This window comes from Sciurus vulgaris (genome assembly GCF_902686455.1).
Source record: "Sciurus vulgaris genome assembly, chromosome: 15".
Lineage (NCBI taxonomy): Eukaryota > Metazoa > Chordata > Mammalia > Rodentia > Sciuridae > Sciurus > Sciurus vulgaris.
In genome coordinates this window covers 88,890,297-88,914,880 of record NC_136476.1, presented here as the reverse complement: position 1 = coordinate 88,914,880, position 24,584 = coordinate 88,890,297, and the positions used below count along the sequence as shown (strand labels likewise).

At 61.8% G+C, this 24,584-nt stretch overlaps 1 protein-coding gene and 1 pseudogene across 5 annotated transcripts; one reads left to right on the top strand and one right to left on the bottom strand.

Moving 5' to 3' along the window:
* Positions 1-7,328, bottom strand: SLC2A6 (solute carrier family 2 member 6). Of its 4 annotated transcripts, none has more exons than XM_079111927.1 (10): positions 7,234-7,328; positions 6,594-6,756; positions 5,418-5,624; positions 4,834-4,933; positions 4,144-4,355; positions 3,791-3,943; positions 3,120-3,228; positions 2,620-2,823; positions 2,318-2,463; positions 1-1,756 (listed from the first exon to the last, which is right to left on the bottom strand). In XM_079111927.1, exons 1-10 carry the CDS (start codon positions 7,323-7,325, stop codon positions 1,601-1,603), a joined length of 1,542 nt encoding a protein of 513 aa, XP_078968053.1. In that variant the 5' UTR covers positions 7,326-7,328; the 3' UTR covers positions 1-1,600. The 4 variants fall into 4 exon arrangements, with proteins under 4 accessions (XP_078968053.1, XP_078968054.1, XP_078968055.1 ...); XM_079111928.1 differs by having other exon boundaries at positions 2,620-2,805; XM_079111929.1 differs by having other exon boundaries at positions 4,144-4,196.
* Positions 7,329-18,087: 10,759 nt separating this feature from the next.
* On the top strand, positions 18,088-22,765 carry LOC306644715 (coiled-coil-helix-coiled-coil-helix domain-containing protein 2-like; annotated as a pseudogene). The gene has a single exon. The product of its transcript is annotated as a coiled-coil-helix-coiled-coil-helix domain-containing protein 2-like (transcript).
* Positions 22,766-24,584: the final 1,819 nt, after the last annotated feature.

Genomic DNA, 24,584 nt, shown 5'->3' with positions numbered 1-24,584 from the left:
CCTGCCCAAGGCCCCGGGCCTGGTTCATCATTAGTTTGGTTCTTGGCCACTATGCACGTGTCTGATGAGGCCTGGCCATGCCCAGGCGGGCCTGGGCATAGGCTGCCGTGGAACACGCTGCTTCTGTGCCCAGCTCCCTGTCCCCCTCCCTCCGCAGACACCCAGGTGGACCTGCGGTGGGCCCCCAGAACTCAGGGACTGGCTCTTACTCCCAGTTAAGTAGCCCCAGGGCCAAGCGTGCAGGCCTGCAGCATGTGGGGCTAGGAGCAGGGCCTCTGCCCAGCACTGCGGCCAGGACATGTTAGTGGGCTCTGGAGTTGGCAGCGGCCCTCCAGGGATCCTGGCCAGGTTCAGTCCCAGGTTGGCAGGTCATTACAGTGTGGCTCACTTGGTGGGACGTGAGCCTTCAGGATTCCTCTAGGGCCACTGTCCTCAGGCCAGTGCTGGGCTCAAAGGGCTGTGCTTGTGTGTGCAGTGAATGACACCTGTCTACCTCCAGGAGGAGCAGCCTGCCTCCTCCTCTCACTTGTCTGGGTGTGGGGCTCGGAGGGGCTGGCTGTGCTGTCTAGGAAGGTGGCACCCACCCTGAGGGAAATCCATTGCTGGGCAGGGCACAGGGTGGGTCAGAGGCAGGAGGGCCTCGGTCACAGGCCAGAGTGGGGTGTGACTTGCTGGGAGATCCCCCGCTGGCCTGCAGTCATTTTGGAGGCGTCCCTTGGGGGTGGGGGTACCCTCAGGCCCTGGGCTCCAGCCCCCCAGCTCCTCTGGGCCCACCCTGGTGTGCTCTCCTGTGCGGCTGCACTTTGAACAGTAAAGCAGGGCTGCAGTTCCCACTCGCTCTCTGCTGTCACCCTCTGTCTCTGGTGCCTTCCAGCGGTAGGGATACCCTGAGCCATGACCGCAGAGCAGGAGCTGTGGTCCTGGCCTGCCTGCTCAGGTGGGGAAAGGGGCTGCAGGTCACCTGCCAGGAAGAGCCAGGCCCAAGGTGGACCCACCATGCTGCCCCTCCTGCTCCTCTGCTGCACTGTGCTCACATCCAGAGTCGCCGTAGATTTAGGGCCCCACTGGGGCAGGAGGCGCTGGACCCTGGCCGGGAGTCTGGTCTGGCTAAAGGCCCGCTCCTTCCTCCAGAGGCCTGCAGGTCTGACTCATTTATTTTTGTAAATAGTAAACACACTTTGCAGACAGTTGCGCCTGTCCCCGAGGTTGGGCTGTATGGGTCCTGTGCCCAGGCCTCTGGAAGTAGGACGAGTTCCCCATGAAGTCCACAAGACCCTCCTGTCCACTCCAAGACGCCTGATGGAGGCTGAGCAATGACGTCCCTGTGCTGAGCCACTGCCACCTCCAGTACTGTTCTGTCTTCCACACGGCCTTGCACAAGCCAGCGGCCAGCCTGAGGGCCCACAGGCCTGCACTGCCTCCCCGCGGCTGCCTGAGCTGGAGCACGCTGTCTGTCCAATCAGAAGCAGGTCCTGGTTGACCCTGTGCTCCAGCCCATGTGAGGGATGGCCACCGCCTCCTGGCCACAGGGCATGGGTTTGTGACCACCGTGGAGGCCTGGCCACCTGGTGGTTCGGCCCCTGGTGGGTAGATCCCTGGCCTAGTGCAGGAAGGCCCTCCTCCTGCTGCTGAAGAAGGACTCGATCTGCTCCAGTGAGCGGCCCTTGGTCTCAGGCACACAGCAGCCAGTGAACACCAGGCTCACCAGACAGATGGCGGCGAAGAAGAAGAAGGGCACCTGGAGGCCAAAGGCTCTCTGTGGGGTGGAGAAGGAGGGTCAGGAGGCACTGGGGCCTCCCCTAGAACCAGCCTCCCCAGGGGCTCCCTGCTGCTTCCCGTCTGTCCTGGACTCTCCTTGGGGCTGGCTCCAGGTGTCCTCGAAGGCTCTGCTCTGCACTGTGGCAGCAGTGTGTGCCCCGCCCTGCATCAGTGGACCAGGTGGGGACCTGGCCCAGGCTGCCCCACTCAGCTCTCCTCATGGGACTTTGGAACGGGGCTGATTCTGGTGCCGCCGTGGGCAGGTGCAGCTCCCAGGAGGGCAAGGTGGAGTGTGGATGTGGCTCTCTGGGCTGCTGGCAGAATTCCAGACTGTGTCCTAGCCTGGAGGTGACCTGACTTCACAGGACAGTTCCCCAACTCATTCCTGTGTCTTATGACAAAGGGGCCTTGGCTGTGCTGCACCCTGACCGGTAAGGGGGGCACAAGCTCGTCTCCCAGGATCACAATGAGGGTTGGGTCACTTCACAGAAGGCCTGGCACCATGCAGAGGCCCCTGCTTAGCAGGAGAGGGCCTCAGGGCCCTGGGACAAGCACTTACCACCACGAGCAGGAAGGACTTGGTGAGGACGAAGGCGGTGAGCCAGCTGACCAGCACACAGAGCCCTGAGGCCACACCACGGGCACGAAGGGGCAGGATCTCAGACATGAGGAGCCAGGTGATGGGCCCCCAGCCCATGGCGTAGCCTACCAGGAGAGGGGAGCGGGGTGGGGACCCGTCTGTCTCTGTCTTTCCAGCCTCCCCCCTCCGCAGACATACCAGGGTAGCAGTAGGGCCCCTACCTCACACCCGAGAGCCCCTCACTCAGGCCATGGCTCCACCCCAGGGCACCCCAGACCTACCCATGATGAAGAACATGGTGGCCAGGAGGGGCACCAGAGTGAGGTAGCTGGTGGGTGTGGCCGGGGGTTGCTCTGTGCCTGCCAAGGACAGGGTCTCGAGGCCCACAGTGCTGTTGGGGGTCAGAGGCCTTGGACCAAAGTGGACATACAGCCCCAGCGTCAAGTTGGCAGCAAACATGATGGTTGCTGTGGACACAGGTGGCCCTCGGGGGCCAGGACCCTCTGAGCCATGGCTCTCCTGGAGGCACCCTAAGCCGGGCAGCACGGCTGGCCTAGGACAGATCTCCCACAGGGCAGCGTGCTCCCGCCAGCCCTGGTCTGACCTCCCCACACCCATGGTGTGTTGCAGTTGGTGTGTCCGCTCACACCAGCTGCAGCAGGCGTTCTGGAGCATTGGGCCCCTGCCAGGTGCTGGGGAGGCCTGGTGGCTGCACCCTAGCCCAGGCACAGGCAGCAGTGGCTGGAGACACCAGTGGGCAGTGAGCTCAGGGGAGCCTTACCCGACACAAAGAGCAAAACTTTGCGGCCAGCCAGGTCCATGGCGAAGGCAGCGATCAGCACGGACAGGAGCCTCACGGCTCCCACGATGGCGGCATCATCCTTGGGGGGCTGTGGGGAGGGGACCCTGAGGCTGAGAGGCCTGGCCTGCTGCTTCTGTCCCTGTCTCCTAAGGCCCTGCAGGGTGCTCAAACCCAAAGCTAGTCGCAGCTGCACTGGAGCTGTGTGCCAAGCGCTTCTCTGCACACCACCCTGGGGCCCAGCAGGGCACATCTGCTGTGCCCACCACTGAGCCGGCTGCCCTGTGGAACCTGCTGTTCTCAAATCCTCTCTGCTGCGTCTGGACAGGGGCCTGGAAGCCTTGCTGCCATCTCCCTCCCACGGGGCGTGGCTGGTGTCCCAGGGGAAGTGGCACCACTTGCTAAGGAGCCAGTGGGGCTGAACAGAGTCCGGTTCCAAGGGGGCTGTACTTCCATTAAATGTTTCCTCTGTCATCCTGTATAATTTACTTATAAAGTTATTTAAACTTCACTTAAATTCTGAGAGCAGGTGTGTGTCCCAGAGATGGGGAAGAACCCTTAGTCTCCACACATGAGGGTCTGCATGCTGGGCCTCTGGCCGAGGGTGGGTGCTGTGTGTCCACTAGCCCGTGTGGACTTGGGCAGGTGCTCACCAGCAGCACGGCTGTGCTGTCGAAGATGGGCTGCAGGTAGACCAGGATGGGTGTGATGCCCGTCAGCTGCTGCAGGAAGCGCATCAGCAGGGCGATGAGGACTGGCCGGTACATGTGGGGGTCCCGGGCCTCCGCCCATGACACTCGGCTGCTCTGGAACACAAGGCCGCTGCTGAGCGGGCTGCGCAGGCCGGCGACGCCTGCCGATGGAGACAGCCCCAGCTCCAGGACCAGCAGCAGCCACCTTATTCCAGGAAAAGAATCCGGGCTCGAGAGGCCCAGTGACTGGCTAAGGCCACACGGAACCACAGGTGCCTGGGGTGGGTCCGCCAGAGCCCCACCCTTAAACGCACCTGTCTCCGGACATTGTCCTGGATCTGCTCGAACTCCCAGTGGACGTCAGCATCTGCTGGGCGCAACCAGGTCAGTGCCTGCAGCGCCTCCTCGTCCCTGCCGCGGGACAGCAGGAACCGTGGCGAGTTGGGCATGAAGCTGAGCAGCAGGACCATGACCAGCACTGGCCCCTCCCCGGCCACAGCCAGCCAGCGCCAGGGCAGCAGGAGGCCTGGGTAGAGGGCGACAGACATGGCCCCTGCACTGAGCTGCGGCCGCCTCGTCGGACGGCCCTGGCCTGAGATGGAGGTGGGGCTGTGGGATGGTCTGGCCCCTGGCACACGGCGAGAGGGAAGGTCTGAAGGGCCAGGGAGGGGAGCGGAGGGGCAGGGAGGGCAGGCCCAGGCCCCTGCCCAAGTACCCACCCCGCCTCCCAGCCCGCGGCACTGGCGTCTCCCCTGCACTGCGTCCCAGCTCAGCTCTTTGTGACTGAGGCCTCCCCCCCGTTGGAAGGCGACCCAGACTGCTGGTCCGGATGCCCTCACTGCCCAGCCAGGAACTGGGTCTCGAATAGCGGGGATGGGTGGGTGGTGGCCCAGTGGCGCTGGGAACCAGGGCTCTTGCCTCCCAGCCTGGGTTTCTTCTGGGCATTCCACTCCCTTTCCGCCCACCCGCTGTGCCCCCCAGCCTACAAGATGCAGGACACTTGCCGAGAGCGTAGAGGGACAGTGACCCAAACACTGCCATGAGCTGCGGCGTGGCCCCCAGCGCCCCACGAACTCCAGGGGGCGCGATCTCGGACACGTACACCTGCAAGACACCCCGCCCGCTCAGCTCTGCTCTGAAATGGGGTCTGCAGCTGGGCACTAACGAGGCCTGGGGGTGTCCAGACTTGGGGGCTGAGCAGGTGTGACTGTTCCTCCGTGACCGTCGTCCCCTCCCTGCCCCACAGCCCAGCTGACTAGGTGTGTGTGGAAGAGATGAGCAGATGCCAGGCGGGCGCGGGGCAGGGACTTCCCTCTCTCACCCATTGCTCAATGGTGTCCTCTCCAGTTGAGAAAGCATCTGAATGTGGTCAAGAAACAGGGTAGGAAGTATGGGAGTTCAGGGTGGGGACAGCTGACACCCACGTCATGGGGACAATTTCCCGGAAATCAGGGACACGGGTGTGGGGTAAGCAGAGGCTCCCTGGGTGGCTGCAGGGGACAGCAAGTACACTGTCACTGACCAGAGGCACCAGGAGACCTGACAAATGCTGGCCCTGCCGAGGCGGTGGGGCAGGGCCTGGCCTTACTGGGATGCAGGCAGCCGTGAGCCCTCCGGCGAAGCCTGTGAGCGTCCTCCCCAGCAGCAGCATCCAGAGGCCGTGGGCACCTGCCATGAGGGCATACCCTGCCGCCGAGGGGATGGCCGAGAACATGATGCTGAGCTTCCGGCCCAGGAGGTCGCTGAGGACCATGGCGCTGAGGCCCCCGGCCGCAGCTCCCAAGGTGAACACGGACTGCAGAGGCAGAGGGCAGAGACCCATCAGAGCCCGGGCGGACTGCAGAGGCAGAGGGCAGAGGCCCGTCAGAGCCCAGGTGGACTGCAGAGGCAGAGGGAGGGCACAGGCACGTCAGAGCCCGGGCGGACTGCAGAGGCAGGGCACAGCCCCGTCAGGGGCCGCACACCATCCCCAGCGAACCCCGGAGGGCCCAGGACCCAGGCCCACTCCGGTCTCCAGAGGCATGCGGTAGCCTGTGCGTAGCCACTTTCCGGGGGAGTCTTGCTCTGGGGGGAGGGGGGCCACCTATCTGCAATGGTTCTGCATCTGATATCGTAACACATGGGCCTGTGACCGAGGGCCTGGGAGGGCGCTGGAGTCCCTGTGGACGGGCTGGGGCCCAGCCTCAACGCTAGTCCTCATTAGCAGTAGGCTGTGGGCCCGAGGCTTAGCTGGTGCCTGCCTCAGTTTCTTCAGATGTGTTGTGGGAGTGCACAGAACCCCCCTCACAGGTAGGTCGAGGGTCTGCACACACCTGGCACTGGCTCTTTTCTTCTTAGCCACCAAGCTGTGATGTGGAATCTGAGGCCACTCAGATTTTAATTCTAGAATCCAGGGACTCCTCCTCTCCATCAGCCCTTCCTCCTTCCCCGCTGTGCCTCCTCCAGGGCCCCTGCTACCCGCCCCTCCCTGCGGGGTATCTGCTGTGGCAGCCTGGCTGTGGGCCTGGGGAGCTCCCGCCCAGGTGGAGGACTGAGGCCCTCCACCTGCTCCGTCCCCGCTTCTGCACTGGCTTTCACTTCCTCCTTCCCTGCAGCCATCTGGCCTCCCCCACTAGCCTCCAGCCAGGAGTGGCTGAGGGAGGGGGTGCACTGGGGCCCTGGGGGGGCCCCAAGGTTGAGCCCTTGGGGCCCCTAGGGGCGGGCAAAGCTCAGAGGGTCTGTGCTCCCCTGCCCCACCCCTTCCAGCTCCAAGCATGGACCTTACCCCAAACCAGGATGCCTGAGTTTTGGTCAGATGCAGATCTGGGTCGGTGGACTGCTCAAGGGCCGGGATGACAGGGGATGTGTAGACCAGGGCGTACCCAAAACTGAAGTTGCCCAGCACGGCTGCGAAGGTGGCCAGGAACACCCTTTTGTTCTGCAGGGCCCTGGTGGTGGGAGTGGACAAAAGGATCAGCTCTGAGTCTCTATTCCCTGAGCTGCTGACTCTCCTGAGTCCAGTGGTTGCCGGGCTAGTCAGATTGGCACCTCCCCAGGGCACCTCCCCAGGGCTGCCATTCTGGGAGATTCCCAGTGCGTTAGCCCATGGCTGTGGCCCTTTTCCCCAGAAGAGGCTTGGGTTCTGCTTCCAGCTCTGCTGCTGATAGCTTTCTGTGTGACCCTCACCCTCTCTGGGCCTCAATCCCCTATCTATGACAGCTGAGCCTGTCACTCTGGGGTGGTCCCTTCCGTAAAGCGGACCAGCTTCTTAAGCAGGGTTAGGTACAGGTGGCAGAAGGGAGCAAGATGGTCCCAGGTGGCTCCTCAGGAAAGGTAGAGAGCCCCAGGGCGGAGCCAGCGCCCGCCGGAGCGGCCAGAGCCGCCTGGCCCAGCCCCCGCCGGACCCCACGCCCGGCGACACTCACCCGACCCGCGCCCTCTCTGCCGGCGACGGGGGCGGCTTCTCGGGGAAAGTGTCATAGTCCAGGCCCTCGGCGCCCAGCAGGGGCTCCTGCATGGCCAGCGCAGAGCATCCGCGGGCCCGCGGCTCGCGGCCGGCGCGCCAGGCCCCGCCCCTCAGCCTCGCCTGGCTGCGGGCGGCCCTGCAGAGCCTCGCCGGCCAATGGAGAGCCGCGCCCGCGGAGGCTGGGGTGCCGCGCCCCGGGGTCGCCGCTCTTGGGCGGAGAGCCGCGCCCGCGGTGCCGGGGTGGAGTGGGGGTGGGGCGCCTGGCGGAGCCGTCCCCGCCCCGCCCCGAGGCGTGCCGGGTCCTGCAGAGGAGGAGACCCAAGCCCAGAGAGGCGGAGCCGCTCGCCGAGGTCGCACAGCGAGCCCGCTCTCGCTCCGACTGCCCCGCTCCCGCCGGCCGTACGCGTCCCGTCGTCGCCTCGGTCCCTGGCTTCCTCCCCGCGTGGGTGACCGAGTGGATCAGGCGGAGCTTCCAGGACAGCCCGCGGCGCGGGGCGAAGGCGGGGAAGAGGGCTGGGCAGCGGCAGGACGGCTCTCGGGGGCGCAGGAGCAGGCGCCAGCCCGTCGGGGGCGCGCAGCCCGGGCCCGGGAAGGACCCAGAGGCAAGAAAAGCCATGGAAGAAGCAGAAGGAAAATGCAAGTGCCTTTATGTCGAGGGAGAAAGGGGGCCAACATAATCTGGGCGCGTTCCAGAGCATCCTAGCGACCCCATAAAGCGTAAAGATAAGAACGGAATCGGAAACTGCATGCGAGGCTGTCCTCGAAAGTGAACACGACGTGAAGTGGGTTGCAACGAGTCCAGTTCCCGTTGGACTCTGCGGAGGGCAGATCACTTCCTGGCCTGCGGGGTGAATGACCACGCGTGTTTTAAAAGTGATCCTTTGTAGTTAAACAGTTGGGTTATTTCAAAATGGTAAAGCTTTTTTTTTTTTTTTTTTAATTTCGATTCCTGCCAACAGCACACATCTGTAATCCCTGCCACAAGTTCAAAGCCAGCCTCAGCCTGTCTGAGTCGCTAAGGACTTAGCAAGAACTTGTCAAGAACCGGGCGGCGGGCGGGCTGGGGCTCAGTGGGCCAGCGCTCGCCTGGCATGTGTGAGGCCCTGGCTTTGACCCTCAGCACCACGTATAAATAAATGAGTAAAATAAAGGTCCATCAGCAACTGAAAAAACAAACTAGTGAAGAAACCAAACTTGTCTCAAAATGATAATTTTTAAAAAGCCGGGGGCCTGGGGATACATCTCAGTGGTTGAGGTACCAGAAAAAGGAAAAAAAAAAAAAAAAAGTCTCAATTCCCTTTTCCTAAAGTAGAGCCACAACTGTAGAGGGACAGTAGGGAAAGTAGCTAGGGGAAGCCACAGCCCTCTCCCACATGGGTCCCCGGCACGCCGGGCCCTCCTTCCCCTGTCTCCCAGGTGGCCCTGCACAGAAGTCTCCACTTCACAGAAATGTGCGCTTTCTCCAAGAACGCGCGCTCTGGCCCGGGCAGCCCTGGTGCAGGACGACCTCCTGATGGCCTTCCCTGGGGCTCACTCCCACCTCTCAAAAGGGAGATCTCGACCCCCAGATGCCGCTCGGTGAGTGGCCCAAGTGCCGGTCCCAGTCAGGAGCGAGGTTCCAACGCTCTAGGAAGAGCCTTGTTCCCCTCCGGGCACCCTCCGCACCATGGGCCAGAGTCCTGCTCTTGCACCTCGTAGAAATGGAACCGTCCTCTTGTTTCCGGTTCTTTTGAATGTATTTTTAAAAATCAACTATTTGTCTAAAAAAATGAAGGAAATCAACTTTCTTAAGGTGGGCTTTACCGATGAGAAAATGAGCTCATCTTGTGTACCTGCTGATGGGTTTGACGGCTGAATGGCGGCCACCCTGGAGCTTCCTCTGGGCCCTGGGGCAGGTCCCTGTGTGTGGGCCTGGGAGGGAGCGGCGGGCAGGGCTCCTTTCCCACGGGCTCCTCCCGGTGGTGGTACCAGGTTGGTGCCTGTCCTTGCCGCACAGTGCCACGCAGATGGGGGAGCAGCAGTTTGTCCTTCCACCCTTCCACCTGGGAGGCTGCCGGGCAGATGGACCTTGACCCTGGTGAACCTGTCGCAGGATTAAGGCTGTTGCTAGCATCTCTGCTTTTCAGATGGACCCTGAGATGGACCCCTTGTCCTCCAAGGATAGTCTCCTTCTACAAGGACATTTGTGGGCCTTGCCCTCCCCTGCTGGGCGTGGCACCTGTTTTCTTCTGGGACTGTCCTCGGAGGGTGCTTGGGGACCTGGCCTCTTGGAAGGTGTCTCTCCTCCTCTGCTTCAGCTTGGGGCCGGGCACCCGGACACCTGGAAGCCCTTGCTGGCTTGAAGTTGAGCCTCTCCCCTCCCTGAGCGACTGCCCCCCCTTGTGGGAAGCCTCAATTTAGAGGCTGGCCTAGGAGGGGGGCCCTTGCTCTTCTTGGTGACCTGGGACGTCTGCTGCCCCACTCCCCTGGACACACCCACAGTGAGGTGGAGGAACAACTCCTGGCTGGGTCCCTCCTTCCCTGCAGCTTGTCTCCAGACCCCCGAAGGAGGCCCCAGGAGGTGGGCTCCACAGAGGAAAGAAGGATGCTGCCTGCCAAGGTGTCCTTGGGGAGGGTGGCAGTGGAGGGGCCTCCGGGAAGTGGGACCCCTGGAGCTGGAAGGTAACTCCCTGCAGAACTTCCAGGCTTGTGAACGAACAGCATACCCAGGGTGGCTGGAGAGGCCTGGGGTCCAACCTGAGGGTCCAGTCCTGCACAGAGGCCACCCTGATTGCTGGTTCTTAACAGATGACCCAGTTTGAACTCTGTCCCTGTCCAGAGGAGGGTCCTGCCACTTTGGTGGCCTTGGGCTGTCACTATGCCCCTGCCCAACTCCAGGGCTTCTGAGGCGCCTCCTCCCTGCTGAGCTGTGACCTGGTGGCCTGCGGGGCTGTCTGGGCAGAGGGCACCGGTTGCAGGCGGCTCTCAGGCTCTACAAAGGTCTCTTCAGACCAGTCTGACTGCCCCGACGTGCTGGGCACTTGCCCAGCTGCATTCCACGACCCCTGGCACGGGGGCCAGGCTCTGCAGGAGGCCGCGGGCTGCGTCTGACCTTCCAGCCCCGTCATCTCAGGGGACAGTGGGGCGGTGGGAGTGAAGCCAGGGGGCCTCAGCTGGTCCTTGCCATCTCCCTGTGGCCTCCACCCACCTCGCAGGGCTCCCTGAGTAGGGCCGGCAGAGGCGGGCGAGCCATCTACAGGGCCCTGCCTCTCCGCCCGCCTTTCCACAGATGGGCCGCCCAGGGCCCCCAGGGGAGAAGGTCTCTGGCACCCAGCTGTCCGGGGCCCCAGAGGCCCTGAGGGATGCCCCCGGCGATGCCGCGCCTGGTCCCGAGGACTCTGACCTGCTGCCCTCGGTGGCCCTGGCGGTGGCCCTGGTCCTGCTGTTCCTCCTGCTGTCCTCCTGGCTGGTGTGGAGCAGCCCTGCCAAGCCGCCTGCTATCGTGGCTTCCCAGGTGGGGTTGGCGGCACGGCTGGCCTTCCGGTCCCCACCAGCGCCCAGCCCCTCAGCCTCTGCCCCCGGGAGTCGCCGTGGCTCCACAGTCATCTCTGGCTGGTCTGAGGGGCCCAGGCCCCTGAAGGCCCTCAGCCGGGCCAGGCTCAACTGGCCTCCTTCCCCAGGTTGCTTTAGGGTCTTGGCCAGGTCCTCGTCTTTGCAAGGCCGTTCTGGGCACTGCAGATAAAGCTGAGTGACCGCAGCCGTTTGTGAAGTCAGTGAGTGACTGGGGACACGCTGGTTCACACGCCGGCTGTGTGCCGGTGGGCAGGTCCCTTCTCCCTCTGGGGCTGGTTTTCCCAGTCCTCAGATGAGATGGCAATATCCACTTCTGGGCACTAGTGGGAGGGCCCCGCAGTGTGCAGGCCTTCCTTGGCCATCTGTGCATGGTGGGCTCCCGCTACCACAGAGACCCCGGGAGCCCCTGGAGGAAGCTGGAGGAGGGCAGAGGGAGGGTGGGCTGGTCTTGGCCGCCACCTGGTGGCTGAGGGTAGAACTGCACCATCTGTCTCATGGCCCCTTGAGGTAGCCCAGGCCAGGGTGCGTCCAAAATTATTTTCATTTTTTAACGTGGAAGAAATTGAGGCTGTAGAGAAGCACAAGCTCCTGTCGTAGCAAGAACTGTTCTTACCATTTACTGATTACCGTCTTGCCGCATCTGTGCATCTTAGCTTCCCTACCAGACTCATGGGGAAGAAGGGACGGGCAGCAGCTGGAGGGCAGCGGGAGCTGCCAGGGTCCTCGCCTGGGCACTGAGACCCCTGCCCCTCAACAGCCCCGTCTCTGACTGCACCCCCAGATGTGGGGGACCTGTGCACTGGACCCCAAGGCTCCAAGATTGTCTCTCAGGAGCAAACCCCTCTCCAGAGCGTACTATGAGCAGACTCTGTGGGAAACTGGGAGCCCAGAAGCCGCAGGTGCACGGCCTGTCCAGGAAGCAAGGCCCAGGCTGGCCACAGGGTGTGGAGGCTGCCAGGTAAGCCAGGCTGCAGTGGCCTGTGGTCAGGGAGGGGCGCGTGGGCTGGGGTGAGGGTGTGGGTACCCAGGGGTCCCAGGGTGCTGTCCCAGGCAGAGGAAGAGACCATGGGAGGTCAGAGACGGGAAGTCTGTCCTTCCCCGGCTGCTGGCTCTCCTTTGGGGGAGCTGAGGGTCTCTGGGGTCCCCCAGGAACAGACGGGGAGGGGAGGGCCACAGTGAGGCCATGGGCTCCAGCTTCCCAGGGTCCTGGTGGAGGGTGCTGCTTCCTCCTCTCCAGTTTTGAAAGCCGAAGCACATGCCTGTGTGTCTGGGCTGCGACAGGGCCCTCTGTCCTGCCTACAGACAGTCTCTAGTCGAGCACCGGCCCTGCCTGCCCTGGGGCAGGACACTGGCAAGTGGGCGGGGCTGCGGGAGGTCTCAGAGGCTTGCTGGGGGATGGGGATGCAGGTGGAGCCCTGAGGTTTGGGAATGGGCCCTTCAAGTGGGAGCACTGCAGGGGTAAAGGCCCAGGGGCCACCACACTGCAGGGGTAAAGGCCCAGGGGCCACCACAGCTTCCGGACGGTTTCAGCAGGAAGGGATGTAGGGATAGGCCTGAGCTCCTGCTTGCTGTGGCTTTCCACTCTTGCCCTGCTTGCTGAGCCTTGTCAGGTGGGGCCGAGCTTCTGGGGTTGGGGTGGCCTTGGTGACTCACAGCAAGATCTGTTAGAGTCTGTCAGTGGGCTGGGGGACCCCAGCCCGCAGTCCCTCTTTGCCCTGTCTTAGAGGCGGCCAGAGGCAGAGCCAAGCCTCTGGCCCCTGCCCCTCCCGCTCTAGGGCCAGGAGAGAGGACTGCAGGAGTCTGCCCTGCTGTGGTGGCCTTGACCTTAGCCAGGGCTGCCAAGACCTGGGGAATGAAGGAAGCCAAGGAGCAGCACCCTCGGAGATAGGCAGGCGGGGGAAGCCTCTCTCAACCTGGCCACCTCAGGTCTGGGCCCTGCCTGTGGGCCAGCACTCACGAGAGGCCCAGGCGGGCAAGGCGGTGTGTGCCCAGGCCCGTGTGCGAGCATTCTGACCGGGGCCCATGCAAATGCCCGTGGCTTCTGACATGTTTCCTGTGGCCAGCGTTCCCTCTGCTCGGCTCCTGGGGGCTCACGTGCCAGGCCCTGTCCACCAGCCCCAGGGGCAAGCTCAGCATTCTGTGCACAGCCTGGCCAGGAGGAATCGCATCTGCAAGGAAGATGTCCTGTGTGATTCAGTGACCCGTTTAATAAACACTGAGGGTGTGCCTGGGCTCTCGCTGCCTGTCTCCTGCCTCCGTTGCCGCTTCTCCGGGGGCTGCCTGAGGTTAGGAAAACGTGTGCTTTTGGGGGGTTGGATGTTGCCGGATGGGCCTGGGGATGGGCTGGGCACGTCGGAGTCCCGGGGGGCTGGCAGGGCACTCCTTGAGCTGTTGGCAAGGGGGCACTGGGATCGGCCGCCTCCAGGCTGTGTGTGTGAGTGTGTGACCCTGCGTCTGTGCCTGTGTGTGTGTGCGTGTTTAACTCTGGGAGCTGGCACGCAGTGAAGCTGGCCCCCTCTCTGCCAGCGACCCAGAGGGTAAGGCAAGCCTCCCCTTCAGGGAAGAGGCTGCTCCACGTGGTTAGGAGAGGGGCTGGGCAGACTCCTGTCCCTCTCTAGTTGCAGCGCAGGAGTGGGGTCCTCTGGCCCCCTCTGGTAGGGCTGTGCGGGCTGCTTTCTGGGCTGTTCTGTGCTCCGGAACTGGGCCCCTCCACGGAATCACCCTCGGAGGCCAGTGGTCTGGCTGCTGCTGCCTGGCTGACTCTCTCGGGCCAGTGGTCAGCTCAGAGAAGCACAACGGGGAGGAGGAGGAGGGCGGCCGGGTGGGAGGACGCCGGGCTCCTTGACCCGGGCAGCCCGAGTCAGGCACCAGTCCGAGAACAAGTGCAGCCTGGAGCCAGGGCTGTGCCTGGCACGGCCCCACCTCCTCTGCAGGCGGGAATGGAAAACGGCCCGGAGTACGCAGCTCCCAGGCCTCGGGGAGGTGGGACTGGGTGGCAGGCAGGAGACCCTCTTCTCCACACAGGGACAGCAGATGGGCAGGTGGGCAGGTGGTGAGGGGTGGCCACAAGAGCTCTGTGGGGAGATGTCTGCAGGTGGGAGCTGGGCTCTGGGGAACCCCTGCTTCCTCCCCAGCCCGAGGCTCCCTGTGCTTCAGGTGTGTCCTGCTTAGGGTCCCTGCCCGCTCTGCCTGGGGTGTTTGCCGGGTGGTCTGAGCTCGAGTTCTCGCTGTGTGACTTCGGCCCGGGAGCCTCCGTTCCTTGCCTCAGTGCAGGGCTGGCCAGGCCTTGGGGAGCTGAGGGGCAAGGGGCCTGATGGATGCCTGCCTGCCAGGCTGGCGTCCCTGCCTCCTCACGGCCCGCCAACACTCTCTCCCGGGACGCTGCCAACTATCTGTGGCCGGTAAGTAGCATAACAGCTGCTTTTCTTGCTAAAGTATGACATTACACTTTTCCGGATGGCTGGACACTTCCTGGCTTGAAGTGTGCTGAGTGACAGGCTTGCTCTGTCCCGCCGTCCTCCCTTGCCCACGGCCCCGTCTGTCTCCCAGCTTGTTCTGGCTGGCTGGCGGCAAGGTCAAGCCAGGACCACTTTGGCCCTGTGTTCAGACAGAGCCCAGATGGAGCCCCTCAAACCGCAGGTGGCCTGGGACACTTCCCCTGGGTTATTTTTGGCCCTTGAGCTGGCCCGTGGACTCCTCGCCAAAAGCAATCACTGAATTCTCATCTTGTTTTGCTGAGGATTTAGAGTATGTCAAAAATGTTCTGCTGGGAGGCCTGGGGGCACTTCAGGACCAGGGAAGTGGGAGCTGGGGAGCCCAGCTGTGACCGGCGCCCGGGGGGTGAGCCTCTGGGGTTGCTGGGAGACGGAGGGGGTCTGACAATAGCTGCCGCTGAACACAGTGACCCTTCTCCCACTTCATCCGTAATAGCAAAGGGGCGTGGCCTCCCATTTTACAGAGGAGGAAACTGAGGCCCAGAGATGTCTGGCCCAGAGATGTCTGGCCCAGAGATGTCTGTCCCAGTTCTGGGGAGAGGCCCAGTGGGCTGCCCAGGCTCCTCTCTGAGGAGGATTCGCTGGGGGCTGGGGCGACCCACGGATCTGCCCACATGGCTCTCCTCCCCACCTCTGGGCCTTCCCAGCAGAACCAGGAGGCAGTGGGTCTGATGGTTTCCTTTCACATGACCACTCTGCTGCTGGCTTTATGGGCTCCGCTCACCTCACTGAAAACTGCCCAGGTGCTGGCCAGGTGGGCTCCAGGTTGTGGAGGGTGGCAGGTCCTGGCTACCTGGTGGCCATGGGAGCAGCCCTGGGGGCTCCCATCCTGAGCACCTGGTAGGATGTGCCTAGATCCCACCCACCCGGCCTCCTGGAGCAGACCCCACCCTTGAGGCAGGGAGGCTGAACCCTGGGCATGAGGCTGGGAACTTCCTGCAGCTCTGTGGATGGGGACAAAGGGGCAGCCCTGGGGTTCGCACCCTGGCCCTCGGGCCCCGGGATGGGAGTGCGGCACGCGGTGAGCTTTCCCCTTCCTGCCTGGCAGAGGCCTCCTGTTCCCGCTGCTCTCTTGGAACGTCCACTCATCAGTCAAGTGCTTTTGGTGGGCACTGCCCTGAGGGACTCCAGCCGTGGTGGGGAGAGGAGAACCCCAGAGCCACGGGCGGCAGGCAGAGCACAGAAGACCAGTGCAGACGGCCGAGGCCCCAGGGGAGCTGAAGTCAGCCGGGAGTGGGACAGTCTGCTGGAGGAGGGGGCCACATCTGAGCCCAGAGCAAAGGCCAGGTGGGCCCACTAGGTGACCGAGGTATGGCTGTCCCTGACCCCGGCCTGGGTGGCAGCTTGATGCTGGTTGTGGAGAAAGGACTGCAGGTGGCAGGTGAGGCTGGGGGAGCATGTGGGATGGCAGGCAGCCCAGCCTTGGATACTCAGTGTCTGCCTGGGCGTGGGCACCACATGGTGGTGCCCTGTGGGCGTTCACCTGTGTGCCTCAGGGCCAGGGTCTGGCTTCTAGTTGATTCCGCTACCTGGATGGCCATGTGTTTGTAATTATATCACAATCCCACGGGAAGAAGTGGATGGGGCACCTGTCTGTCCCCCCACATTTGAAGGCTTTATCCTGGAAGAAGTGGACCATCTGTCTAAGGTGCTTGGCCCACACCCACCCTGGGGCCCTGAGCTTGAGCCACTGAGTCCCACCCTGTCCTGCCTGTCGTCCAGCAAGCTCCCGTGCAGAGGCCTCTGCGGCTGGTGGACCCGCGGTCAGGAAATGCGCGGATAAGGAGCAGCGTTTGCTTTCTGAGCCTGTAGATGGATACCAGGTTCCCGATGTCTGTAGAGGGACTGGCTGGCAGGTCTGGACACAGGGAGGACGTGGACATTCCAGGGAGCAGTGTGGGGATGGGGCCAAGGAGGCCTCCTCTGTCCAGGCAGAGGCCTTGCTGTGGGTGGGGTCAGAGGGCTGGCTGACCTGATGTGGGCTCTGTCCCCACGCTGGACACCGCTCAGCCGTGAATCACCAGGCTAGCAGCCTCCACACACGGTGTCTTCTCCTTCTAGCCCCTGGCCACAGGCTCTTGGGTCCTGTTAAGGGTGGCCTTGTGCACTTCACAGGTGATGGCCCAGAGGCCCCTCTGAGCTGAGGGACTCTCCTGAGTCCAGGGAAGGTCTTTGACTGTCACCTGGTTTGTTGGACAGGCCTTGCCAAGTGAGGGGCTCCCAGAGTACCAGGCTGGTGAGCGTGCGTGCTCACAGGGGCTCTGTGGGTGCGGGCAGCCTGGAGCCCCACGCGGGCCGCACAGCCCAGCTCCCTGAGCCCCTGCGATGGTGGGGTTTGGAGCTGAGGGATCTGGCAGAGATCCCCGGAGCACAGAGCACAGAGCACAGAGCTGTGCTTCCGAGCACCCAGGGCAGGAGGGCCGAGGCCTCGGGGCTCAGCCCTCAGCTCCCTCGCCTTTCCCCACAGGAATCACATTGTCAGAATAAAAGGTGAGTGTCCAGGGTCCCCGTGCTGCTGTGGAGGCTTCCCTCCTTCTGGGCGGGGACACCACACTCCTCTGTGGCACGGATACCTTGGAGTTCCCCAGACAAGGGCCGTCCCCACCCACGGCCTGGTGCAGTCTGGCGGCACTCTCTCTGACGCCAGGTCCCCTGCTCAAGGACGTAGTGCTCTCTCTGCCGGGTGCTCGGGGCCCTGGCCCTCGGGGCTCCCGTGGTCACCTTGTGTGTCAGAAGGTCCAGGACTGTTCTCACGGCCAGGGGCCCCTCGCTTCCCGAGGTGGCTGGCCTGACGGACCCTGGACGGACCCTGGACGGACCCTGGCCTCCGGGAGGGAGACGGCAGCCGACTTGGACTCCCCGCACGCGGAGCTGAGCTGCCTGGCTCCTGCCGGGCCAGTCGGGCAGGGGCAGCAGCCAGGCCCTGGGAAGGCTCCTGGGGCCTGGCTGGCTGAGGCGGGTTCGCAGCCCTCCCAGCGGCCCCTCCCGGGAGCGCCTGCCAGGAAGGTGTGGAGTGACAAGGACTGGGACTGACAGGCAGGTGTCTGTGAGCCGCTGCTGCCAGGGAGGCGGGCTCTGAAGACCCCACGGATCCCGACCCTGCAATGCCGATGCCGGTGCGCATGGGGAAGGGCGTCCATGGCGCCCCGCCCAGCGGGGCTCCCTTCTCTCCAGCCGCTCCTGGCTTTGGGCATGCTGCCTGACTCCTCTGCACTGGAGTGGGCAAGGGTTGGACCACTTGCTACGTGGAGTGAATTGGGAATGGTAGCCCCACAGGGATGACCCAGAGACCAACATCTGTGGCCCAGGTGATTCTGCCCGTCTTTTTGTTTATCAGTACACGTGTGAGTGACTGGGGACATTTGTGAAAAAGTCCGACAGCTGCTTTGAACCAACCCAACCTGGAATCGTTGCTGACTTGTGTGTTGCTAGTGCAGTAAAAGTCTAAAATGAAGGAGGCCCTACAAGCCCCTGGCCATGGCTGACGGCAGGGGTGAGGAGCGTGCTGGGTCCTAGCTCCCTGGGCATCTGCCAGGTGGGCAGACACCCCCACAATGAGTGATTTGCAGAGGGGGTCCGTGCAGGGAGGGCTGGCAGGGGGGCTGTGGGAGAGGCTGAGTTGAAGCCCATAAGATCTCAATGGTGGCTGGGCACAGTGGCACATGCCTGTGATCCCAGAGCTTGGGAGGCCGAGGCAGGAGGATTGTGAGTTCAAAGCCAGCCTCAGCAATTTAGTGAGTCCCCAAGAAACTCAGTGAGACCCTGCCTGTAAATAAAATATAAAATAGGGCTGGGGATGAGGCTCCGTGGTTAAGCACTCCTGGGTTCAATATCTGGTACCAAAAAAAAAAAAGACAAAAGATGTCAATGGTGCATATGTGCACACATGCACACGCACACCCATGCACATGTGCACACGCGCACACACAGAGGCCTGAACTGTGCGCCTGGAGGGGACTTGAGGCAGAACAGAGGCAGGCTGCCAGCAGGGGAGGCCACCTGTGTGGCATACTGACAGCTGATGCTGTGGGAATTTTTCAAGCAGGAAACACAAGCCAGGTGAGTGGGGACGTGACCGTGTGCTGAGAGGTGTGGGGGAGGAGGGCAGCTTCCCCGCACCAGGCTTGTCGACTGGAGGGTAGTCTCAGCTACCCTGGTGTGCGTGCAGGATCTGGGGACAGCTTTAACCACAGCGGCTCCTCGACAGTCCCGGGAGCTGTGGCAAGATTCTTGACATTTTCAAGCCCTCTCTAGCTCTCTGCCACGCTCTGGGAGACACCAGAACCCTGTCCCTGCTGTGGACAGCACCCGCTCGGGAAGGCCTCACCCAAAGCTCGCACGTTCCTCTGGCTCGGGGCTGGAGACATCCCCCCGCCCGCAGGGCTGCAGGCTGCAGAGGGACTGCTTTGTCGCGCTGGGATGGGGCCAGCTAAGCCCCAGGACATGCCGTCCCCTTGCCTGGCTTGCTGGAACGGGGCCCGTGCTGGGAATGGTGTCTGACCCTGTGTTCCAGGCGGGGCTGGGGGATGTCCTCAGGATGCAGCTGTGCCCAGCTGCTCCCTGGACAACACGCTGAGGAAAGTCCACCCCTCCCCAGGAGCTCCGCTGACCAAGGACCAATTCTCAAAGGTGTCAGGGTGCTTCAGAGGACCTGTGGTCCTCCAGGCGACAGGACAGAGGTCGAGACCTCTTGGCTTTTTGCAGAATTTGGGGAAATGTGTTCACCTCCCGAAGCCTCTCAGGTGCTTAGCTCTGGGGGTGCCTCTGGTAAGGCCTGCCAGGTTAGGCAGAACCGGCCTTCCAACCAGTGCCTGCCGTCTCCTCCTGATGCCCTCCAGTGTGACCAGCAGAGAGAAGCCACAGGGACCTTTGCCCTCCCTGAATCCAGCACTGAGTCCCTGTCGGAGCATTTGCCTTCAAGGAGAAGACTGGAAACAGCAGTGTTCAAACGTCAGCTGGCTCACAGACCTCCAGAAAGCTGCAGGCCTTCTCGGTGCCTGTGTTTCCACTGGTTTAGGGGACTTGTTCCTGCTGCTACCTCCACAGAGGCCTGGGCTCTGTCTCAGGGACTCAGCAGAGGGACCCGCCATGAGACTCAGCCTGAGTGGTCAGTGTGGGCTCGGGTTCCTCTGACCACAGCGGTGAGCCCTGCCGCTGCTTCCGTGTGGCGCCTCTGCAGGAAGGACTCTGCTCACCCGGGCAGGCTCCTGAGTGCCCTCCACTCGCCCTGGGCCCGCTCCTGCAGGCAAGCCAGCTCTGAGGGTGGGGATGTCTTTCTCCTGCCCTGCTGCGGCTCCAGGTCTTGAACAGTGTCTGACACACAGAAGGAGCTCAGTGAGTAGCTGATGAAGGAACAAATGAATGAAGGAATTCACTAATTACCATCCCATGTTGAGAATCGTAGAGGTTAAGATCATAGACCTTAGAGTCAGCTGCCTGGCTGCCAAAGTTTGAATCTGTGATTTACTGGTTATAAGTGAGTTAGGCATTGTCCCTGTCCTCCGTTTCTCATCTGTAAAATAAGAGCAAAAGATTTTTGTTCCTAACACAAGGCAACGAGGCACTGTGAGTGGAAGCCAACAGAAATGGGAGGTGGTAGAATCAGGTCAGCCAAAAAATTCAGATACTGGAACTATCAGAACGAGAGAGTAAAAAGAATGTTTTATACAAAAAATAAAAGAGGTTGGAGTACATTAACAAAGAATGAACCTGCTTGAAAGGAACAAAATACTCCTAGAAATAAAAAGCACGACCCTAGAAAAACTCAAAGCAGTTTGACAAGTTTAGACACAATTACAGAGGGAATTAGTGAACTGAAGGATAAGATAAAAAAAAGTAAGGAAAAGGGCTCGCCTGCACCTCGCACTTTCGCTTTCTGGATGCCAAGCTGACGCACAGTTAGCATGCTGCATGGAAGCCAGAGCCGCACCTCGTGCATGGTGCCCCCAGCCAGCCGGGCCCCTCAGAGGAGAGCTGTGCCCAGGCCAGCACCAGCAGCTCAGCCACTAGCTGAGCCCACCAGCTGCAGTGGGCTCACCTGCTGCAGCACTGTGGCAGTCAGGTCTGGTGGCCCAGGTGGTGACCACTGTGGCGGATGTGGCTGTGGGCTCTGCTGTGGGGCACACACCGGGCCATGCCATGGTGGGGGGCTTCAGTGGAGGAAGTGCCGCGGAGCCCTCAAAGCCCGATGTCACCCACCAGGAGCCTCGGGGAACCCAGCCAGCACAGCAGCAGCAGCTGGGTGGCCCTTGCTTTTATGAAATAAAACACTTTTTGGAGTGTGCCCAGAACCAGCTGATGTCAAGCTCTGTGAGGGTTTCCATGAGGTGCTGAAGCAGCGCAGAATTGCTAACGGATTCGTCTAATCGAGAGGCTCAAACTGAAGAAATGGAAAACTTGATGACCAAGTTACTTTAGCATAAAAATGTCATCGACAGTGAAAGTATGCAATGTAAAACTGCAGTGTAAAGCCTCACCTAACAGCTTCATGTTTCCGAATGGCAGCAAAAGAGAGTTCTAACTGTATGGAAGTTCACTGAGTTGGGTCAGAATTTGGGGCTGGTCAAATGTTTGTGTGCCCTCCATAAGCAAGCAGTTCTGATGTTCTTTGAGTTTATTAGAAGAAAGTGATTTTCTCCTGGAAAAAAAAAAAAGTCAGGGAAAGGACTCTCCTAAAAGATACAGAGGGGGAAATACAAGCCTGGAGAATGGATGCACAGAAATGCACTGCTGCCCTCTGGGGTCCTGGGAAGGGGAGGCTGTGAAAAGGATCGTAGTCGAAACCATTTTAGATCTAGTGAAAGACAGCAACCCTCACATCGAAGAAGCCAACGAGTTTCAAGCAAGATAGAGAAGGATTCTACACTGTTCATATCAGGATAAAATGCAGAACACTGAAGACCAAAAGAAGTCTTAAAAAAGAGCCAGAGGAAAATGAAGATCACCCAAAAAACAATTCACCTGGAGAGCCCACCTGCCTGCCTACGGCTCTTCCTCTGTTTTGTTGGGTGCTGGGATGGAACAGAGGGTCTCCTGCCTGTCAGGCTCACATCCCCACCAGGGAAGCTTGACTTCTCAGTCACAGCAATGGGACCCATGAAGCACGGAAGCAGCATCTTCAAATCACTGAGGGCCAATGACTGTCAGCTTTGGATTCAATGCCCAGCAGAAATGTAATGTCCATCCAAGGCAGTTAGAAACCAGGGGAGTCTCCCACAGTCTCCCCGCCAAAGCCTTAGAGGATGCCTGAGGCAGAAGGAAGGAAAGTTCAGTTAGGAAGAGGGATGTATGAAGGGATGGGCACAAACACACGGTCAAGTGTCACGGGGGCTTTGGAGGAGTATAGAGCAAGAACGCAGGTTAGTGGTGGTCTGGAAGTCAGGGCAGGAGCCACAGGAATGCAAAGGTCCTGGGGTCCATACAGTGCTCCGGGGGTAGGATGTGATCTGCAGTCACAGGGGGATGGGAACCGTGCGCGTGTTCTTGCTCAACAGAGGAAAGCAGAATTCGAATCTCAACCATCTGAAAGAAGGCAGGGAAGATGGAATGAAGGTCGGCGATGAGCCGGCCCACAGCCAGCCCGGTACGTGCCCCGATGGGCAACACAGACACAGGCCTAGGGGCCCACGCCAGGCACGCTGTGGCCCTGCTGGGGGGAGACCCTGGCAGACGCCTCACAAATCCTCAGCTTTTCAACCTGCAAAACTGGGACAGCAAGATGGCTAAGGTGTGTGACCCCGAGGATGTGGTCTCCTGTCCCTCACAGGGCCGGTCACTGTGCTGGCAGGGGCAAGTGCCCACAGAATGGAGCAGCAACCCTGCAGGCCTCTGACTGTCTTGCTGGGTCTTTCATCCTGCCCTCCTCTGCCCTCTGGGAGCGGCTGCTGCCTGGAGGCCAGAGGAGGCCCCAGCTCTCCCTGCCCCACCCTGCCCAGGGGCTCTGCAGTGGCCTGGTGGTTGAAGGCCACAGCTTCCCGCGTCCCAGGGTGCCAGCAGGGGCTCATCAGCTGTGGCTCTGGGACCATGGCTTCTGTGCAGGGGCCGTCTCTGCCCAGACATCTACTTGATGTGGCGGCTTTGGCCGGGCTCTGGGCCAGCAGGCTCCCGTCCGCAGGGCTGTTGGGTAAACAGAGCCCAGTGAGGGCCTGGGAGGCCAGCTTCCCAGGAGGGAAGGGGGGCGAGCTGGCAGGACCGTGGCCAGACCAGGCCAGCCCCATGCTGGCCTCGGCCTCCTCCCCTGCAGCCCCCTGCCTGGCCCCAAACGCGGGAGCTTATGGCTCTCTGTTGGTGACTGCTGTGGCCAGCCCAGACTCCCTGTGAAAGAAGGAGCCCCCTGGTGAGCAGGGCAGGGTCTCCATGCCTTTGGACCACCCAGCGGCATCAGCAGGTGCCAGAGCTGCAGGAGCCAAATGGCCTTGTCCAACGTCGTCCCGCCCAGAGGCTGGGAAAGGGGATGTCTCTGGGCCTGGACAGGAGAGAACTTTGCTTCCTGCCGTTGCAGTCAGGCCGAGCTGGGGATGTGACCTGGACGTGGAGGGAAGTCACCTGCTGGTGCTTCAGTGAGCCAGGCTGAGACCTGAGGCTCCTGCTCCTGCTCTGGCCCGCTCAGGTGCTCTCCCTGGGAGGGTTGGGGAGGAGCTGAGGCCCTGAGCCCGCACCTTGCCCACTGGTGACCACGAGCAACAGACGGATTCGAGCAGGGCCAGTCCAGTGAGGCCCGTGACGGCAGGTAGGGGAGCTGCTGCTGGAGCCATTCTGCCCCCAGGGACAGTGGAGGTTTTCTTGCTGCCCTGGGAAAGGTGCGGGAGGCGGTCAGGTGGCTGAGGGCACACGTGCCTGGCCAGAGCTGGAACTGCGGAACCGTGGAGCCATCTGTCACAGACACGGCCCAAGTGCCGGCACAGCTTGGTCTACTTTGCTTCTCCAGTTTCATCCTCAAGCCTGCCTCTTCCAGGCAGCCTTCCTGGTCTACTTCCTTAACCCAGAATTCTTGGGCACTTGATTTGGAGCTTTTTTCCCCCCTGGCACTTGGATGTCTGGTGCCCTAACTGGGGTGATATCTCCCTGTGGTAAGGATCCTTCATTAAATTCTAGAAATCCCTTTTCTGGCCCTCGACCAATGATCATGAAAATAGTAGTGATAACTATTTTTAAAATGTCTTTTAAAAAATTGCGCTTTAAGGACTTTGTACGAAGCAGCCTCATGGAATCTCGACAATGCCCACGGCAGCTGGGCACACTGTAGAAGGGGAAGCCGAGGCTGGGGGCACGGGGCTCGCCTGGGGTGGAGGACAGCCAAACCAACCTGCGGCTCCCGCCTGTTCCCTGGCTGCGGCTGACGGCCCTTGCCTCCTGCTGCCTCTGCATGTGACCTTGCCTGACACTTCCCAATCCTGTCAGCCTTGGTAATTCCCCAAAAGGCCCCAGGGGCTGCTGAGCAAGGCTGCTGTTCCCAGTCAAAGGAGAGGAAGGGGGTGGGTTTAGGGGTGGGAGAGGGGCTGAGCCCCTGACCTCCCGGGTGGCACTCCACTCTGATGCCTCTAACCAGCTACTGGCGAGGGAGATGGGCACCGGGGGCCCACGTCAGGGCCTGCACTCCCCCTCCTGCTCCTCCTGCCTTCCTCCCCCTCCAGGTCCTCCCCAACCAAGACCCTGTGGCCCGCCGAGCAGAACCAGGATGAATTCCCTTCGGGTACCCAGCACAACGGCCCCTGACTACGATCCCAGCCCCGCAGAGCTGGACAGTCCATGAGGTCGGTGGGGAGCTGTAAAGCCTTTTAAAAGGTGCAATAAAAGTCTTGGGTTCAGATCTCTTTCTGGAGAAGAGAATAACAGACAGGAAACTTCAGTAGCAGAGGTGACAATAGCGGTGGCAGGGGACTGCCCTGGACAAGACACCTCTGGTGCTCGGGGAGGGGCTCTGGTGGCCGAGCACCCTGGGGTGCCCCACCAGCAGCGGCTTGCTGTGTCCCTGTCCTGGGAGTCGCCTTCCTGCTGCCTCTTCCCCGAGCCTGGCTCTGAGGAACTGTGTCAGGAAGGCTGGGCACACGCGTGGTCGGGCCAGGGCTGGGCCAGGGCTGGGCGAGGGCCAGGAGGAGCTGATCCTGGGTCCTGCTCCCTGGGAGCATGTCCAGGCCTGGGGCCTGTGGGGGGTCTGTGCCCACCTGTCCCCTGATGTAGAGGCCATCCAGTGGGCTGGGAGGACTGTCTCGTCACCACCCGTGTCCTGGCAGCAGGGCCACAGAGGGCCAGGTGTGGCAGCCCC